General features: G+C 39.4%; 1 protein-coding gene across 1 annotated transcript in view; it reads left to right on the forward strand.

Moving 5' to 3' along the window:
• The first annotated feature begins 570 nt into the window (after positions 1 to 570).
• The window catches only part of FARSB (phenylalanyl-tRNA synthetase subunit beta), a 34,976-nt gene continuing 15,559 nt past the window's right edge, over positions 571 to 19,987 (forward strand). Inside the window, exons 1-15 of the mRNA XM_051781440.1 lie at positions 571 to 675; positions 1,607 to 1,662; positions 2,594 to 2,748; positions 3,254 to 3,326; positions 3,798 to 3,913; positions 4,357 to 4,507; positions 5,701 to 5,809; positions 8,035 to 8,105; positions 9,421 to 9,482; positions 9,564 to 9,615; positions 11,160 to 11,221; positions 11,624 to 11,831; positions 12,256 to 12,336; positions 14,725 to 14,817; positions 16,049 to 16,166. Of these exons, the coding sequence (XP_051637400.1) occupies positions 618 to 675; positions 1,607 to 1,662; positions 2,594 to 2,748; positions 3,254 to 3,326; positions 3,798 to 3,913; positions 4,357 to 4,507; positions 5,701 to 5,809; positions 8,035 to 8,105; positions 9,421 to 9,482; positions 9,564 to 9,615; positions 11,160 to 11,221; positions 11,624 to 11,831; positions 12,256 to 12,336; positions 14,725 to 14,817; positions 16,049 to 16,166 (1,465 nt within the window). The 5' untranslated portion in view covers positions 571 to 617. The remainder of the gene's footprint in view (positions 676 to 1,606; positions 1,663 to 2,593; positions 2,749 to 3,253; positions 3,327 to 3,797; positions 3,914 to 4,356; positions 4,508 to 5,700; positions 5,810 to 8,034; positions 8,106 to 9,420; positions 9,483 to 9,563; positions 9,616 to 11,159; positions 11,222 to 11,623; positions 11,832 to 12,255; positions 12,337 to 14,724; positions 14,818 to 16,048; positions 16,167 to 19,987) is intronic.

The raw sequence follows: 19,987 nt of genomic DNA on the forward strand, positions 1-19,987 counted from the left end.
ATGAAAAGTGATAAAGAAAACACACTCCCGAAACTTGCACACCGCTGCCCCGGCTGAACCCTCTTCCCCGCGGGGACGGCGGCAGCGCCCGGGACTCCTGGTCCAGTGTAGGGCCAGGGACAGCGCCGGGAGTGATGGTCCGGTATGGGGATGGGAACAGCGCCGGGACTGGCGGTCCCGTATGGGGATAGGAACAGCGCCGGGACTGGCGGTCCCGTATGGGGACAGGGACAGGAACAGCGCTGGGACTGGCGGTGCCACGTGGGGACGGGGACAGGGACAGCACCGGCACAGCGGCAGTACCGGGACGCCCCATCCCCGCGGGCGGTGTCCCCGCTCCCCGCCGGCCCCTCCCGCCCCAGCGCCGCCGCCAGCCCGGGTCCCGGCCGCCGGGCTGATGTCACGGCCGTAGCTGCCCGCCGCGCTGCCGGGACCTGGCGCGCCGCCCTCTCCGTCCCCGGGCGCAGGGCACGGGCGGACCCTCCCCACGGCCGCCCGTCCGCGCCGCGTCCCCTCGCTGTCCGCGCCGTGTCCGCCCCGGGGTCCGGCGGGCGAACCGCGGGCAGCGCGGCGGGGCCTGGCGCGCGGGCGGCGCAGGCGCGGTGCGAGCGGCCGCCATGCCGACCGTGAGCGTGAAGCGGGATCTGCTGTTCCAGGCGCTGGGCAGGACCTACAGTGAGTGTCCCGGGAACCCCGGCCGCGCCGCGGGGCTGCGTCCCGACATCCCCCGGCCCGGCACCGCGGCCGCCGGGCTGCGATCGGCCCGGACCGGCGAGCCCCTGGGTGGGCACGGCCCCGCCGGCCTCGCCCTCCGCGGGGTGTGTCCCGTGTCCGGGGGCTGAGCTGGGACCCCCGGGGGAGCCCGGGCTGTGGTGGCGCATCGCGGGTGCCCCGAGCCCACCTGGCTGCTCCTCGGCACCGCCGGCACGCCAGGCACGGCCTGGCCCACGTGGGCGCTGTGTGAGCCCAGATCTCTTGGGGAATCAGAACCAGGCGCTTCCAGATCGCGGGTTCTGTCTGGGAGTTCCACTGGCTGTTTTAGGAACTGGTTAAATCAGAAAGGAGAGAGAAGAGGCGGGAGTGGTCAAAGCAAGGGGTGAATACCGTGGTTTTATTCAGTTCTCCTTTCCCGGCTCTTTAGAAACGTGACTCTTGGGCTGAAGGAGCATTCAGGGCCATACACGCAGGGGCTGTGGCTCTTCAGACAAATCTCCATGGCCAGATCAGGGCTGCGTGTGCTACGACGCAGTTGATGCAACCTCTGTATAACAAGCTGACAGGAGCAGTTGGCAGAAGCTGCCCAATTATTCGCTCCTCTTTTCATTATCTGTTCAGGCCGGAGTTGCTCTGACAAGCTTGTCTGAGGAGCTAAGCTCCAAGGCTCAGAAGCCCTTGCTGTGACTGTAAGAATACCATGTCACTAAATGTACATATACTAAAGAAGCTGCCACTCAGATGCAAATACAAGCAAAATTCTTTAAATTACTACTACCTTTTTTTTTTTCAAAATATCATTCGTTACCTTGTTTGAAAACATTGAAAACAAACACACAAAAAAATTAAGTCTGAGATCTGCTTATTAACCAAAGTTCACCTTCCTTCACAGCGGATGAAGAATTTGATGAGCTTTGCTTTGAGTTTGGTTTGGAGCTCGATGAAATTGTAAGTAATGTTTTTATTTGTTGCTTTTTTGGTAGAGGTAGCGTGTTGACAGTGTTTATGTTTGGTAAGAGTTTTTACTGCATTATTTCCAGTGTATCCTGTGGTACAGTATTGTAATGGATATTGTAATGCAATGTTGTATTAACAGTGGTGTTTTGAATCTGAAAAAAATCCCCTAGTATGCAAAAATTATTGCCTTGGAAGCAAGAGACTCCAAGGTGGCATATTGCTGGACATTCTGGAGGTCAGCACTCTGTGACACTTATTCTTCAGTCTCTGGCCCCATTTTATTTAGCAGCATAAATATGGCCACAGACCATATATTGATTCTACTTTACAAGATTTGTTTGGCTTTGTTTTGTATGCATTCTTTTGTGCAATATCCACAAAAAGTATATTTGTCCTGTACATTGTTACCTAAGTTGTAATTAATTCATATTTAAAGTTTTGATTTAGATTCTGTACCTGTGAAAATTTGCTAGCCCTGATAAATGTATACATGTAAATCTTTTTCAAGTAAATCTTTTGCAAGTAGACCTATTTTGGTTTTGATTTTTAATTTTAATTTATTGATCTTTTAATGACATATGTCAAAAGACATCTGAACATCATGTGTTATGCTTTATTTCAGAATAGACTTGATTATAACAAGTCATTTGCCGATCTATTGCCAAAAATGTCTCAGTTATCTACTGGGATCTGACAGCCTGGAGACTCCTGCTTCTAAAATTTCTATTTTTAAAATAGTCTCTTAGTCTGAGAAAGATGGTGTGTAGCTCCTCATATCTGGTGTGTCCACTTGTTGTATAAATCCCAATTACACTGTTAAACTTCTAATTAATACAGTCTTTTCTTGCTGTGTTATATCACTGTCACATTCCTGTCAGTGATAAGTTATTTCAGGTTCAAAACACGTTTTTCTTAATTTCAGACATCTGAGAAAGACATTATAAGTAAAGAAAAAGGCGAAGAAAAGGCAAAGGGTGCATCTGATGTCGTTCTCTACAAAATTGATGTTCCTGCCAACCGTTATGATCTTCTTTGCCTGGAAGGGCTGGTCCGAGGACTGCAGGTCTTTAAAGAAAGGTAAGGCAGAGTTGTGAGATTTTTGTGTGGTTGGTTATTTGTTGACATACAAGTCCATTTCTGATCAGTGAATGAACTTTCTACTTGCTTGGATTATGAATATGATGAGATTCACCAGATGTTCCTCTGGACAGGATCTACTGTATAACTTAAAAAGACTACACTGTTAACGGGGTATTGGATCTGTTCTAAAAATTTTTCAGCTGCTGTTCCATTGAGACTTATCCTCTGTAAAGAACTCCTGCAGCAAAACTTCCTTATGATCCTTTGTAATAAATACCAAAACAAAGAATTTATTCCACTTTATCTTCTTGACTCCTTCCTTTCTAGCTCAGTAATCTGTTTACCATCCCATAGAAAAGAAGTTTTGAACAGTTAGCTAATTACATGTCAAGAAACGTTACTAAGTTTTGTACATATCATTGCTGCTACATTTCTAAAGTTTCCTGCCCTTGGGGAGCTTTTTTTTTTTTCACTTACAAACTTACTTCTGGTTTTGTTTTAGGATAAATGTCCCTAGATATGAAAAGATAATACCAGCTGAGGGTGAAGGTCAGAAGCTGATTATCACTGAACAGGTAAAAGTGTTTACTGCACCTCTGTAAATATATTGAGAGGTGCTGAAGCAGCAAGATCTATATCAGTGCCAATTTTGTAAGAGCAGTGAGACTGGAAATCTTATTTGCAGAACAAGAGCTAAGGAAATTAAAATATCTCTACTCACTGCGATTAATTTTTAGTGAAGTGGATGGGGAGGAACAACAGACAAATTATTTTGGGTGAACCTAATAGCAGATCAAATCAAAGTTTCAGATGCTCACATTCCATTGACCTTCTGGGCCATTACACAGTATATTGCAAACCTCCTGGTCTCTACTGACCTGGATTGGGTTTATTTGGTTTTTTTCCCCTTTGGGATTCAAATGTCTTTCCATGAATTTTCCTACTTTACAAAAGGGGATTTTATGACGAAGAGTGCACATTTAATCAGTTGGAATTTTGTATTTTCTGTGTACTTGAAATTTGCATGTTGCTGCTGTAAACTGCAGACTGTCCAGATCCGTCCTCACGCTGTAGCTGCCGTCCTCCGTAATATAACTTTTACCAAGGAACGTTATGAGAGTTTCATTGACCTCCAGGAAAAGCTACACCAAAATATTTGCAGGTTAGTGCTTAAACTTAAAGTAGTATATAGTGTCTATGTGTGAGATTTTATCACATGTTAAGACTGCAGATCGCTATTGCTGAGAGGCATTATGGTTACACCCAGAAAAATCTTCTATAGCAGCTGTCTTTATCCTTCTCATTTCTTTGCCTGTTTCTGCCCTCTATCAATAATGTTCAACAAAAATAGCTGTTACAGCTCGTACAACAGTTGAGACAGAAGCATTTTACAACATTCCCACTGGATTTACCTTGACTATTGTGTTGTTAACATTTGATAAAATGTGATTTGTGAAATAATTTCTGGGCTTCTCAGAATTATCATTCTATTTTTTCAGTAAGTTCTGGGAATGCATAGAAGTGTAGAGCATCACGACATACTATTTCTAAGAAACTCCAAGTATTATTAGTAAAAACATTATTTTGTTTTCTTTTTCTTTGTAGGAAAAGAGCGTTAGTAGCAATAGGTACCCATGACTTGGACACCATCTCTGGTCCATTTACTTTTACAGCCAAACCACCTTCAGAAATTAAATTCAAGCCCTTGAATCAATCTCAGGAGTACACAGCCTCACAAATTATGGATCTATATAGGGTAAGTGAGATTTTCCAGGCTTGTTGCACTAAATGCAGGAAGATAAATTTCCAAGGCTTAACATCTCTAATATACTTGTTACTGAGAGTTGTTCTTACAAATAAAACACAGTTATTTTCTGTAGTTTCACAGACAGTGAAGAGTCCACGTTTTTTCATGAGAAATGCATGGTAATACTTTATTTTTATTGTCCATGAGGGATACATCGTGGTGTTCTGTGGCTAAGCACAGCTCTAAGAATAGTGGGTTTGATAGTAACCCTCTGATCTGTCAACACAAAGGCTGCTTTTTATGATGCTTTTAGTAATGCTGTAAAAGGGTTCTGTATTTATCTGTCTACACTGGTAAAATACACAGTGTAAAAAGCTGGGAAAAGTTCGGGGTAAATATTTTTTAATGTTACTTTCATTTGGCCAATTTATTTGTGGAAGATGTTGGATTGTTTACCCAACTGCATATCAGGCAAGCATAGCTGTGTGAAAGGCTCAGGTTAGCTCTGGCACTGCTCTTGGCCCAGCATCCTGATGAAACCAGGTAAATGCTAGGAAAAGATTCTGTCAGGGCTAACTTATGATGTCTGTGTGTCCACTTTTAGTGCCAGCATTTGAACATAATAGTTATTATTGCTATTGTTACAATATACAGCTGTGCTGGAGCACATGTACTGGCCACAGAGACAAATCCTCAAATATCTCTGACTGAAGATGAGTAAGAGCTAGGAAACAAGGGTTATCAGAGAGAATGATGTTTTTGGCACGGCATATACTTATATCATTGAAATAAATGTAAATTCTGAATCAAATTCAAGTGTGCCAGTGTGCAGCAACTTATAATTAAGAGAATTACAGTGCTAATTTTTATCACTTTTAAGGACAGTTCCTATAAACTAAGGATGTTTGGCAGTGAAATGTCTGCTGTGGTGAACAGGGGCATCCTCTGGACAGCATGGCCTATGTTTGTTTGAGAGAATCCTGAAAGTAATAATTTTTAACACTTCTGAAAAAAACCAAAAATCCAGTTCTCTCATTTCAAACTTCTCCTGCTGCTGCGAGCAAACAGCCTTTGCTAGTAAAGTATGTAGCTCTAAGACCAATCCTTCCTCCTTTCAAAATTCCCCTCAGTAAAGGTTTGTGGCACTGCAGAAGTTCACGTGTGAGCTGAAGTGACATTTAGGTTGTGCTTTGTTTCCCCAGAATGACAGCCACCTTCGGCACTATTTGCCCCTAATTGAGAACAAGCCACGTTATCCTGTCATTTATGACAGCAACGGTGTCGTTCTGTCCATGCCACCCATCATCAATGGTAAGATTAATTTGTGACTGGCTTGTGCTGTCACTGCTGTTCTGTGTGTGTTTGTGTCTCACAGAAACACTGATGTGTAACAGGGATTATTGTGCTTTCTTAACATTGTTTCACATAATCTTCTTTTCTTCTTCCAATTTAAATGCAGCCAAACCTTTTGCTCCCTCCCTAGGCTGCTACTGTTCCTTCCTCTGATCCTCATCAAGAGGATGTAAAAGTCCAACTGCAAACCTCTGCATTTATCTTCTCACACCCTTCTACAACTCAGTAAAGTTCCTTGTGACAGGAATCTTTGTTAGGAAAGCATTTGTTTAGCTAAAAGGAGCATGCACTAAATTATTTTGTGAACTGGTAACTGTAACTTTGTACTCCATTTTGTATGGTCACAGCAGAGAACGTTTCACCTCTGCCATAAGATCAGTGTATTTATCAGCAGTGTGAACTAGTTTTTATGGATACCTATTGCTATCTCACAAGTGATTTCAGGAGACTTTGATGGCTTAAAAATAATAAATTGGTCTCGACTTTTTTGCATTGTTTCTAAACGTGGGTTCCTCTGAAGGCAAAAGAAGTGGGTGATTTTTGAGAACCACACTTACTGAAGCCATTTAATGGCATGACAAGAATTAATTACTCCTTTAAGAAAGATATTTCAGTATGTCTATATCTATATATACCTATATACTGAAATACAGGTCAAGAATCAGTAACTTTCCCTACACTGACCAATAAATCTGCAGTGATAATCTCTTTGGATGTATTTTTCCTAATTGACCTTATCCAGCTAACCCAAATCTTCTTAAAAAGCAGCACAAACTCTCTGACAGGGACTGGTAAGAACAACTGCTGTGAACTGAAGCCGATGGCAACCACTGTGTCTGATCCTTCTTTGTTGGGCTCGTTCCAGTTTGGGTGTTTTCCATATATAAGTGTTACATATTGTTTATATTTTATCAATTAAAAATGTTGAACAGTATCTGAGATAGGCTTCCAGGTTAAAGGTACTTTTTAAATGCAGTGTCAACATCACTATTGGTTGTTTGGGCTATCTACAAGCACTGAAGTGAAGGGTTATGTTTGCTTTGAAGTGGGTCCAGAAATGCCGAATACATTCCATCTACAAAGAGATGCAGCACAGCATTAAAGGGAATACAAGATCCCTCAGTCCTGGGATCTTCAGTGCACAAACTTTCAGTCTAGCTGTGACTTAGTTTCTCAGATAGGAAACTAAAACAGAAAAGCTGAATGACTTGCTCAGGGTCAGAGGAAGCAGGAATGCCCCTGTGTATCCAAGTGCTTCCCTTTGCCTCCAGTGGGGTGCATCTGCTTTAGCTAATGGTGCAGTGAAAGGCAAGAAGGAAAAGGAGGTTGGATTTGGCATGATCCCATACAATTCTAGGACTCTGTGTGCCCATGGTGCATGGTTACCAGCAATGGAATTCACTCAAGGTGTGCAATGCCCATCTGTACCTAACAGGCAGTACCAGGACTGCGTGTGGCTTACTAACAACCCCACTTGTGAACCAGCTACTGGGGGAGTTTGCATCCAGTTTGCAAGAGAGACACTTTAGGTGCTTCTTCCAGACAAGAAACAGTTTTGAGTGCATCAGGGATGTGCTTTAGTGCACACCTCATGGCTCCCAGGACAGACAAAGCAAATTCATGCCTAGAAGGGATCCATACTAGGACCTAAATCACTAATGTAGAGCATCCTATAGTGTGTCAGCAGACAGTGTCTAGGGATCTTGATTATTCACAAAATTAGCTATTGACAGCCATTAGTCTAAAGCACTTTTTAAAAACCATTTCATTTATTCCTGCCTGAGGAAATTATGCACTTCCCACATCTGATGCGAATGTGAGACTAAATCCAGGGACGATGGGATGCTGTGGTAGTGCAGAACCCCTGTGCCAACAGCAGATGGCCACTGTCCTGCTAGTTGGCTTTTTCAGCTGGGGACTGAGATGCCTGTAGATTCGTGTGTCCTTTAGTGAAAGTCATGGCCCAGTCAGTGTGTCTGGTCTTGTCTTTTTCCTTTCTTTGATTCATAAATTAAAAAGAGCTGCTATTCTGCCAACAGTTGTGAATGTTGGTGCAGTAGACAGTGTCTTTTTTAAGCTGCAGAAGATGATAGTGATCTTTCTGAATCACAAAATGAGTCAGTATCAGTGTTATTGCAATAAAAGTAATATTCTTAACATGGTTTTGTCTTCACATCTTTTAGGAGATCATACAAAAATAAGCCTGAACACCAGAAATGTGTTTATTGAATGTACAGGCACAGATATTACAAAGGTAAAATAATCTTTCCTGCTTTTGATGTGTATTAAGATTATTGTTTTCCCTATGGGTGATAGGGCTCCAATACAAAGACCTACAATAACCGGGCATTTACTTCATGGAGCCAACCTTCCAATTCAGAAGCTGTAGGACTGTGGAATTCCCTAGACACAGTTTTAGGCTTGCTCAATAGACAGCATTCTGTTTTCACTGAGTTTTAATTTTCCTGTATCTTTACGTGGACAGTAAGTGTTCAGCTTGTACGAGAAAGTAATTTAAGTAAATTAGGAACTGTTTGTTCTTGTCGAGTTCAGCACTTCTTCTAAATCTGAAAGACTCTGAAAAGAGTAAAATTCACTAAGACTGCCTGTTTTGGCAGAATACTCTTTCTAAATAATCATTTTGTCTCCTACTGAAAATTTGGGCTGAGGGAAGGAAGGCAGCAATTTTTCTTCATAGTTATCTTTTTCAAGCAGGGATATTGTGCAAATAGTTGCCAGATTCAAGTCTTCCCATATGCAAATTCCGTAACTCAAAGCTGAAGCATGAAAGCCTAGCAATTATGATTGCCTATTCTTGAATATAGGTTGTGCATTCATTGAGAGTCTCCCCAAAGTGTGTAACTTGATCCTTAAGAGCAAAACTGCTTTTAACTTACCCTACTACACAATTATATGTTAGCAGCACAAATAAATCTGCACATTGAGAGTGGCTTCTAAGCAAACTAATAAATAACTGCTTCTTGCTACTGCTTGCCTTGACAGTAAAAATAAAAATAATGCTATTCTGTTTGCATGAAGGAAATTATACTGTCAGGCATCAAAAAAACCCCCTTTGTGGGTGGAGAAGTTCATCTGAATCTCATGATTATGTTCTGCTATACTGATCTCTTAAAATATTAACTGTAAAAAAATTTGCAGACAAGGTTATTTGATAATGTATTACTAAGCAATGCACAGTCCTTCAGCCTCTACATTCTCACTTGAACTTCAGTGAAATGACTAATTAGACTGAAGGTTAGGAAGACCCAGCTCCAAATGGTCAAGACCCTGTGTATCTTCAGAACAGAATTAATATAAGATAAACCACTACTTCAGAACCTCGAAAACCAAAGATTTCAAGTTTTTGCACAAACGTCTTTGCGTCAGAAGAAAAACATCCATTAAAATTGAATCTAGTTTTCTACTGCTAGGATTTTGTTTAAGTTATTAGAATAGAATGAAAAGAGTGTAACACAAGATTTCCCCTCCCATTTTTTGTTAAGATATTTTGTCTACTTCAACACAAGGAGATGAGAGATTTCAGTGGGATTATTTTCTTTATTTTGTAGGCAAAAATTGTTCTTGATATTATAGTCACGATGTTTAGTGAATATTGTGAGAAGCCATTCACGTGAGTATAAATCTCCAGTTGGAGAGACATTTGGGCCATGTGTTAAAAACATTTTTACTTCCATTTTTTTGTCTCTCTCAGTGTTGAAGCAGCAGAAGTAGTTTATCCCAATGGGAAGACCCACATCTATCCGGTAAGCATTGCATTATGATATCTCTGTGTCCTTAGGGAAAGGGTTTTATTTACACAGAGTTTGGTAAGAGTGACACTGGGGGTTGTTTTGTGCAGTGGCAGCATATGCTGGTTCTGAGGTGCAGTAAAAACTCAGCTTGGCACTATCTGTGTATTAGTGAGTCAGAGCCTTCTCTAACCCCATAGAAAATAACTTGCTTCCTCTTATCTAGGAAACTCATTATGTAGCTCCATTAATTTATGATAAAGCTAAAGATACAGACTCACTGACATAGCTTAGTACTCCAGGAAAAAGAGTAGGGTTTAAAGTTACAAGTGGCAACTACTGTTATGTTTTAGAATGCATGTGATAGGAACTTCTTCAGGAAAAAATAAAAACTGCAACCAAAGGTCATAATCTATGTCTAAAGCCTTTAAAACCTATGTATTCCAAATCAGGAAAAATTAATGCAGGAAGAGGTTCTTCAGCCTTAAGCCCATGGACAGCTGAAATCAGCCTCAGCATAACTTACTTATCAGATCTGGAAGCTCTAATGCCCTTCAGTTAAAATAACCTTGTAACACTGCATTTTTCAGTCTTTCACTTCATAGACACCAGCTATATAAAGGTCTGTAAGGCAGGATGTTGACTTCAAGTGCAGGTTGCCTGCGTTCAGAGTCCCAGACAGACAGACCTCTTTGCAGTAATAGAGTCTTACATTTTTGTTCTCTTAATAAGTATAAAGAAAGCAATTCCTCATGTTTCCTGAAAGTAACCGAAGACAGATCTGGTTGAGTTCCTAAAATCAGATATATCAAGCAAGTACAAACTGTTTAGAGGGAAAGTTATTTTTGTTGAGAGGTTTTCTAGTGGTATTTTAGCTTTTTCTTTTTTGTAATGTCAGCTTTAATCAACAGAGGAAAGACCTTGAATCCTGAAGAGATATCCAACCAAACAGAAATCTCTGCAGTCACCAAAGTAGCTTCTCTAAATAAAACAGCAAAAAAAAATCCCCAAAGTTTTGGATGCTATGGTTTTTAAAGATGTGTATATCAAGAAGTTTAGAAACACACAAAATACATAAATACATACAAAATAACTTTCTAAAATATGGTGCAAACTTGCTAAGTAAGATACTCAGATATTTTTTGCTAATATGGAAATAGAAAAGTCCTAAAAAGTCACTTGATCTGTACTAGACTATGAGATCTCATGCATTCAGTGCTTTAGGGCTTTGACTTAGGATGAACTGGTGACCAGAAACTTTCAGTGACTCTGTTACTTGCATAGGTCAGAAATTATCAGAAGTTTCAATAACAAGGATTTCATGCTGCATTCAGCCTTCTAGCTTAACCAAGACCAGCTTTTGCATCACATACTATAGTATGTTTTCAAGATTCCTGTTACCTTTAAAATGCTAGGTTTAGCCCAATACTCCACATTTTCTTCTGTGGATGTCATTTTAATATGGCAGTTAGAAACTGGATTACTAAGATGTCAGCATTGAATCCTCTTAGGTGGAAATGGCAGGCACTGTGTATGCTTAAAAGCTTTTCTCTTTTCAGGAACTGGCTTATCGAAAAGAGAAGGTGAAACCTGAAGTCATTAACAAGAAAATAGGAATCAGGTGTGTTATTGCAAATGAAAACAGTTTCCATTGATCATGAAAAAGGTACTGGAAGATACTGATTATTGCATTGTTTTAAAAATGTTTAGATTATGTGACTTTTTTAGTTTATCAAAAATTCAGGGGTAATTTGAATCACCCTATAAGACTTTATCCCCTGTTCTTAACGAAAGGGAATGATTTTTATGGTCCCACACAACTGTTATGAAGTAAAGAAAAATGACCATCTCAAGAGTCAGAATCTGAGCTGGTTCTGATTGAATGCTAAGTCTATGTGTAGTCCATAAAACATTTGGAGATTCTTTAGGACATAAGGCAATGCAGCAGAAACATTGATTACTTTAAAAAGCCGGTCAATATAGTGCAAAATCCCTAAATTACTACTCTCTTGTTTTGTTTCAGTGAAACTCCATCAAGCCTTGCAAAGCTGCTGACCAGGATGTGTTTGAAGTCGCACGTCATAGGGAATGGGAACCATCTAGAGGTTGAAATCCCTCCTACCAGGGCAGACATTATCCATGCATGTGATATCATAGAAGATGCAGCAATAGCTTATGGTTATAACAACATTCAGATGGTTATTCCGAAAACGTACACCATAGCTAATCAAGTAAGATTGCCCCTTCAAATGAACTGCTCTGTTGTCAGTAAATGACTGGTGCATGCCAGAAGGGCTTTGGGGAAAACAGAACCTAGGAATTAAATATTTTGACATGCTTTGCCTTGAGAAGTATTTACCATGGATGGGATACAAAACAGATGCCCCGCTGATTTGAATAAGTCCAAGACCAGTGGTTGCTGGTACTTGAAAAAAGACAGGGCTTAAGTAGGGAGCCTGTATTAAATCTCTAACTGGGAGATTCATTTCCTCAGGCAAGCCTAAAGGCAGCTGGCTGATGCTTTCTAAAATTTTAAGCACACAAGCATAGTCCTTCCCTAGTGAATTCACCATCATGTAACAGGCAGAATCACCTCGGGGAAAAATAGCAAAATGCTTTTAGATGGAAGCTGAAAACTGTTTTGTTTCATTTTAGCTCCCTCTGAATAAGCTCTCAGAACTTCTGAGACTGGACCTGGCAGCTGCTGGATTCACTGAAGCACTCACTTTTGCCCTGGTATATTACATTGATTTCATACTTTTCTTAGTTGCATGTTGGAACAGCAGTGCAGTCAGAACTGCAGAGGACGGTGTGAATATATGTTGTATAAATGTACCAGTATTGTACTGTTTTGGCAGCTGATTAGTTTACTAGTGCTTTGGATTTATAGTATAATATATTTTGTGAGTTTGTAAGTCAGAGAAATTGAATGAATCACTGTTAATGTGGCGTGGAGTTTTAAGTATAGAGGGGAAAATAGCTGCTAGTACTAGTTTGAGTTTAACTTGATAGGATGAAATTGTAAGACAGCAAGTCTCTCTTGAGACTTTGGTCACCAGTGAAATTCATCACAGTTCTATAATCTGGAAAACAAACATTTATACGTTCTGGTGGATACTACTACAGTTTATGGATTACCCTGTTTCTGTATTTCTCTTCAGTATTGTTACTTGCCCCTGATTCCTTGCAATAGATACCAAGCTGGTATATAATTATTCAGTCAGCAAATTTTTATTCTTATTTTAAGAATACCCTTTAAAAAGTTACAATGCACACTAAAGGGACACAAAATCCCCTGTAAATTTCACCACAGTTAGAGGGGAGTTTTCTGTATGCAAGAACAAATAAAAATACAGCTATTGTTAGCACTGGTTGTAGATATTATTCATATTATTGGCTACAAGCCATGCCAGTAGTCTTTGACCAAGAATTAGGACTCTGCAACAGCAAGATGCACCAGTGCAGGCTCCTAAAACACTTCCAGTATTTGAAAAATTCAGGTATTGCAATCAAATTTGGTAATTTGAATGTATTAAATAAAATTTTAACACCTTCAGGTTTCACAGAGCTTCAAAAGCAAAATTTGGCCTAATTCTAAAAAATATATTCCAGTTTTAATATTTGTTATTAACATTTAAGTAACCAGAACAATAACTATTATTACTTCCTGCAGTGCTGGTATTCAGACCTGTGGTAGTACTGTGTTGGGGAAACCTGACATATTACATGGTCAAGCTTTTATAGTTTTTCTTACTCATTAATAAATATAGTTAATTTTTTTTCAGCATTGAATAGGTAATACATTTAAAACATTTAATGTATTATATCGCTACAACTGAAAACCTTTTATGAACTGCAACAGCAGAATTTTTGAAGGTCATGCAGTATATCATGTTATCACGTTACATATTTGTATTTCTGCTGTGGCAGGATGAAACCCACAGTCTGCTGTGTCACCAACACTATTAAAACACCAGTGTGAGGCCCATGACTATGATAACTATAATTTATGCTGTAACATTCTGTAGCCCAGTGTTATATGATAAACAGTGCTTATGTATTTATGCACTCAATCTGTTCCTTTGGTTAGATAAATTATACTTGTACACAATAACATTGCCTTCTGTGAGAAGCTCCAATTTAGCCAGAATGCATTTGGTTAAATCACAGTAACATGCTGTAGTTTAGATACACATCTGAAAACTGTTTAACACAGTTTTCTTCTCCTGAGTTCAGCATTCCTTGTGTTGCTTGGGGATTTTTGTTATTCAGTCATCCATTTTTTCAGATGGTATCATCTGCTCATTTTTCTCACATTTGGTCTATCAATACACTTTTCAGAGTGCTGCCAGTGCAAAGGGAGCACTTCTGGGGGACTGCAGTATACAAGCAAATCCTCAATTACATGCCTAGTCTGCTATTGGTTTCTTTAATACATTAATAAAGCTATAAATTCTGGAAATCTGAAGTGTGGATCTTATCAGTAGCATCTATTGCTGTATGTGCACAGACAGTGTCTGAGTCTGATAAAGTGAATGCATATTGTTTTACTGACCAGCATGAAAATACACTCTAGAATAAGGGCATTAAAAATACTCCAACTCAAAAAATTGAAAAGAACAAACTGCAAGAGTCCTATGCAGCTCTGAAGATTGAAGTCTTGGCCATAGGACCTGTTTTTCATAGACAGTACCCTACTTGCTCCAAGTTTCCCCCCAAAGGATTGTTCTCACGAGAAAGCTCAGGTACAGTCCCTTTACAAGTGTTATTTTCAGAACAAAATACTTCACCCACTGCAAGTCAGGGGGCACAATCTGAGCCTCTGTTTTTAAAACAGATGACAACAATCCATGACAGAAGCTGAAATAAACACTTTTTTTTTTTTTAAACCAGATTTATTTTGCTTAGTAATTAACATTTGTAAATAAACCAGTTTGCCTACTTAATCTTAGGACCAGGGCTTAATTTTTATTACGAGTAATTGTTGCACATGAGAGCATATATATTATGGGGCCTCAGAGCCAGTGCTACAATTGCACTGTTCATTCTTGATATCAGATTCCATCACTGGCTTGCTGTCTGTTTTAACCACTTGACCTTGGTGGGGTTTTATCTCGTTTTCAGTGTTCTCAAGAAGATATAGCAGATAAACTTGGCATGGATATGTCTGCAACAAACGCCGTGCGCATAGCAAACCCCAAAACCGCCGAATTTCAGGTGAGGTCATGGACGTGGGGAGCAGTATTGTCACAGATTCTATATTTAAAGAGGAGAGAAAGGAACCAACAGAAAGTAAAATTTATAGACTAGAGCTACTTTTCCTACATTAAAGAGGTTGTGTTTTTTTACATGCTGAACTTGCTAGCAGCCGTCTTCTGTTACTCCTTCACTGAGAAACACCTTTTCTGGTGCAAAATACTATTAGCTTTTCAATAAAGTAAAATACCATGCTCTGTGTACAGAATATGGCAAAACTGAGCAGTCTGACTGCAGAAAATTCCAGATGGTTGATCAACTCCTGCATTTAGAAAAAACTATTCAACATAAAAGGAACTATCACACCTGGCAATCCCTAAACTTCCTCAGCTCTGGATAGGAAACATTTGGGTATTTTTTTAATTATTAACCATTTTTACTGCTGTGTTGGGGTTGCACACTCCAACTGAGTGTGCAGCTAGAACCCCTCATTGGTTATGAAAAGTAGGATAAATAGGCAGAAATGCTGCAGACCAAGGATAAGTAACTGTGGCTGAGCACATGGTAACTTGACCTGCAGTCGAGGAGCAGACAGTCACTCCCATCCCTCTTCTGTTAGATTTACTGAATTAGACTCTTCTGGTTTGACAAGTAAAAATGAAAAAGCTGCACTTCTAAGGAACTATTTGAATGGAGAACACAGGAAATGTTACTGTTCCTACAGATAAATTCACAGGTATGACTGTCTCTTGGTTGGTTCTTTACATACTTTTTCCATGGATTTCAGGTTGTCCCTGACTGAATATATCCATTTCTGTTACTTAGCGTATTCCTATATCACTGATTGGTATCAGGAGGTATAAAAATAGTAGTTTTGATTGCACTTAATATTTCCAAAATAACACTTAGGATTTGCCTTTTGCATAGGTGAGAGTAAATTTCTGGGAATTTTTTGCACTTTATGTGTTATTTTTCTACCCTGCACTGCAGCTCAAGCACCTGTAAAATGGTACATGTTCTTAAGGTCACATATAAGCTCTTTGAGAAAATGCAGTATAAAGAACATGCAGAGAATGTACATTTTCATGTTCAGTCATTCTAAATCAAAGACGCTTAAACATAAGAGATAAGTACAGTATTTGCACCTGACTACTTTTAAACTCTTGTTACAAATGAGAAAAAAAAAGTGAAGAAAACGAACAAGAGCTATTTTGGAAGGTATTTGACTTGCAGCATCATGTTTGTCCTGCAGGTGGCACGTACAACCCTCCTTCCTGGGCTGCTGAAAACTATTGCTGCCAACAGAAAGATGCCCTTGCCTCTGAAACTCTTTGAGATTTCTGACATCGTAGTAAAAGATCCTAATACAGGTAAGAGAAGGTTCCTCAGAATCTTTGATAGTGGAAACATGCCTACATACCAAAAGGCAATAGTAAGTAAATCTGTATTTCCTTAAAAGTAGTAATTTCAATAATAATAGTTATTACGTACTACGTTGGGGGTTTTATTTATGTGCACAGGACAAGAGAGCTTGGTGGACCAGGCTGGATTTTAAGAGTGGCTAGAAACATGGTTCATTTTAGATGTTCTCTCAAAAGTACAAGTTAGGTAGATTGTAAATTTATAGGTATCTAAATATCACTTAAAATCTGTCAAGAAAACAGAAAAACTGCAAGGGTAAACACAAGGCAATTTTGCACCAAGAAAGAACCTGCTCTAAAATGCTTGTGTTGATGCACCTATTTTTACTTGCTCTTAATCTAGGGCTCCTTTGGATTCTCATCAGGTATGTAATTGATATTCTTATCAGAGATGTAACTCAGAAGCTACCTGCTGGTAGTGTTTTCAAGTGGCACAAATGATGTAAAGTAGTAAATACTGAAGCCATGCTGCTGTTACAGTCCTAGAGCCCTGAACCTCTGCAGATGTGCAGTGCTCTGCCAGCTGTAGAGCAGAATGTCTTGAGCCTGGGAATAGCAGGTTGTATTTGCAGACAGATTCTGTCCTGGAGGGTAGTGATTCAGAGGAAAATTTTGGGGTCAGTGTGTCTCAACATGAATCCCTTTTCCATCATCTTTAAACAGGATTGCTTGTATTTGTTTTCCATAATTATCTTCTGGGAATCTGACAACAGATATGAAGAATGAGATTGGTAGCAGAGATACAGGGTAGAGAGTGGAGCAAGTCTGTATAAAACTGTATCAATAAATAGAAAAGCTCCACAGTACAGAACTTCCCCTCTCATCAATAAAAATATTTTCCTTATCTTTCCACTTCATCCAACTATGCTAAGAAAGTGTGGCTGCCCTGTAGTTTGGGCCTCTTTGCACTGATTTCACTGTACATGATCAAAATTTCAAATTGCCTTTGTCTGGAAAAATGTATCACAGGAAAATGAAGTGTAAAAATAGATTTTTAAGTGTTAAAAATTTTACTGATTAATTTCTTTTTTTATGGTATATTGAGGGAAAAGGAGGGCACAAGCTACAGCTTTTGGGAAGAGTTACAAGTCTGAATGGAGTTTTGCCTCTCAGTGAAAAAGGCTGACATTACTTTAAATTCAGCAGTAGAATTGGTTCTGTTGTTTCATTATCTGGTTTCAGATTTTAGTGGTTGTGTTTAAAGTATCTGGGATCTGCAAAACAAAGGTTTATATAAGGCATAAACAAAATGGCAAGTAAATTGCTTTGGTGATGAATTTAATTTGTAGATTACCTTTTTTTTTTTAAAGAAAAAAAAGGAGCTTTGCCAAGCAAAATAAGCAGTTTTAGTAAGCCATATCGACTTTTTTTTATTAAATACAGACAGTTTGGTGGTGCAGCTCATTCCTTGTTGGGCATGCAGTTAGCTACAATGCAAAAAACGTGGTACAGATGGCAGAATAGCATCAGCATTCTTCAGGACCGAGAGTGGGGCTGTTTATCTTGGACTAAGGAGAACATTTACTCTGGCATTGTAACATTTGCAGGTTAAATTGTTACTTTTATTTCGTGTGTGTCAAGTGTAGCTCTTGAAGGGTTTCATTTATGTGGATGGCTGTTTAACAGTTCTATGAAGACTGATTTTGTGGTGTGCTTCGTTTTGATGGGAATCATCGCAACAGATAAAAGACTTTTGAGGCAGCAGCTTTGTGCTGGTGGGCAGCCCTCTCATGGACTGAGCACTTACAGAGTCTGAGCAGTGTCTGATTGGTTTTAAAGTTGTGTTTAAAATAATTACTACTGTCTTTCCCAAATTTACTTCCAAAATTAAACTTGGCCTAATAAGCAGTTTGAAAGCGGGGGGTGGGAAGAAAGGTAACTCTGCAAACACTGAGAAATATGGGGTTGTCCTCTCACATATGGAATGAGATTTCCTTCACAAGGCTTATGTCATCAGACTGAGTAATTTAATTTTATTATTTCATGATTTTGGCATGCAGAATTTCCAATTAATAATTTCAAAAGTATGGGTCAAGAGAGTACTGACATTAACTGTGTTTGAAATGGCATCCTGTAGTCATTCATGTGTGAATGAACCAGTCTCTTTTAAACACACTGGTTTTTAATAAAATACCTTCTTACACAGAACTTGTGCTTACCAAGGTGAACAGAACACATTTCTCTTCAGACATATCTGGAGGAAAGGTTTGATGTATTAAATTAGCAAAATGTGTGCCAGATTTAATGTAACTAAATGGAACCAAATCTGAGCAAAAATGTTTCTTCTCAGGGCAGGAGGAAATGTGCTGATTTTGAATATGTTGCACAATATTTGTGTGGTTAGCTTGTAACACCAGACAGTCTCTTCGGGTAGGATAGTTACACTAGTTCAGGGCATAAATCATCATTTTTACCACCAAGCCTGACAGAGAATACCCTTTCACCACAACAAAAGAAATTAATCCATTAAAAAATCACCTCTGACTAGTGATCTTGGAGAATCTGGCAAGCTTATGGTAGCACACTTTTGGCACAATTTACATCATTTGTGAGTACAGCTGCTGCCACATTTTGAAGCATTTTTCCAAACTGTCTGGAAGTGTTAGTTATATGCAGAAAATAGTTTGGAAGGTGAAAAGACAGGTTTAAATGAGCAGGTGTCTCCTTTCAGATCACCAGGTCATTTTTCTGAAGCATCTCTAGTTTGGAAGTGAACAGCACACAACACTGCTTTATCTTCCTCTGTACTCTTTTGGCTCACATGTTCCTGAGCAGCTGCCCATCCTTTAGATTGTTTTTCAGCAGCATCCCCAGGAAGTACTTTGAAGTCTCAGAAATATATACATATATATATATATGTATTTATAATTTAGGTTGACATACTTGGCAGGCTCATTTGAAAAATAGCAGTGTTTCATGGCATGACACAAGAGATCTCTTAAGTGAGTTATAAAGAACTGAAGCATTTCTAACATCTGCCAGCTTTTGCCTACAATTCGTAATAGTTTCTTTTTTCTTCCTGTTGCCTGTAAAGAACTTCCTGTGTTGTAATATAACTCTGTAAAGGAGTGAGTTTTATAACACAGCTTTTTTGAGTGCTTGAAAAAGCATCCTTTACCAAAGATTTCCTAAGTTGAAAACATAAGGCATAAAAAAATGTTCTGCATGTTTATTTATGATGCTTTAATTAACAATTCTGATCTGAAGACACCATTGACTATCTTAATCATAATGAAACTGAAATTCAGATAGTTGTCACAAAATCTGCTAGCATAATGACTCACAGGAAAAAAAAGGAAATCATTTTACTGACTGTCTAGCCCAAAGAATGTGCTGTCTTAGGGAAGGAAAAAACCCTTTTTTTCTATTCTGTTGTTCCATACAACATGAAAATAAATTATCGACCATCCATGACTGCATTACTGATTGGTATCTCAGTAGAGCTGGGAAACAGAGACACATGTTATGGGGCTGAACAGCCAGTATGCTGAGAGCCAAAATCAGATGCTGCATTTATTCATACTTTCTCTGTAGCCTTTACTTTTTTGCGTTGCCATTTTAACTTCAAGACTGGATTCTCCAGCGTTATTTAACACTGAACATTATTATCATGATAGGAAAAATATCCTGAGTGACGAAATACAGACTTACTGTCACAGTAAGTTCAGCTTTCAGTGACTGATTAGAGAAGTTGCAGCTGTGTTACCAAGTTGCTGCACTGGAAGCTTTGAATGACTTCTGGCTCAAAAAGGCTGAGCTTTCATCTTGTA

The sequence above is a fragment of the Manacus candei genome, unplaced genomic scaffold, assembly GCF_025592945.1.
Source record: "Manacus candei isolate 608988 ecotype Guabito, Panama unplaced genomic scaffold, ASM2559294v1 h1tg000015l, whole genome shotgun sequence".
In the NCBI taxonomy this organism is placed as follows: Eukaryota; Metazoa; Chordata; class Aves; order Passeriformes; family Pipridae; genus Manacus; species Manacus candei.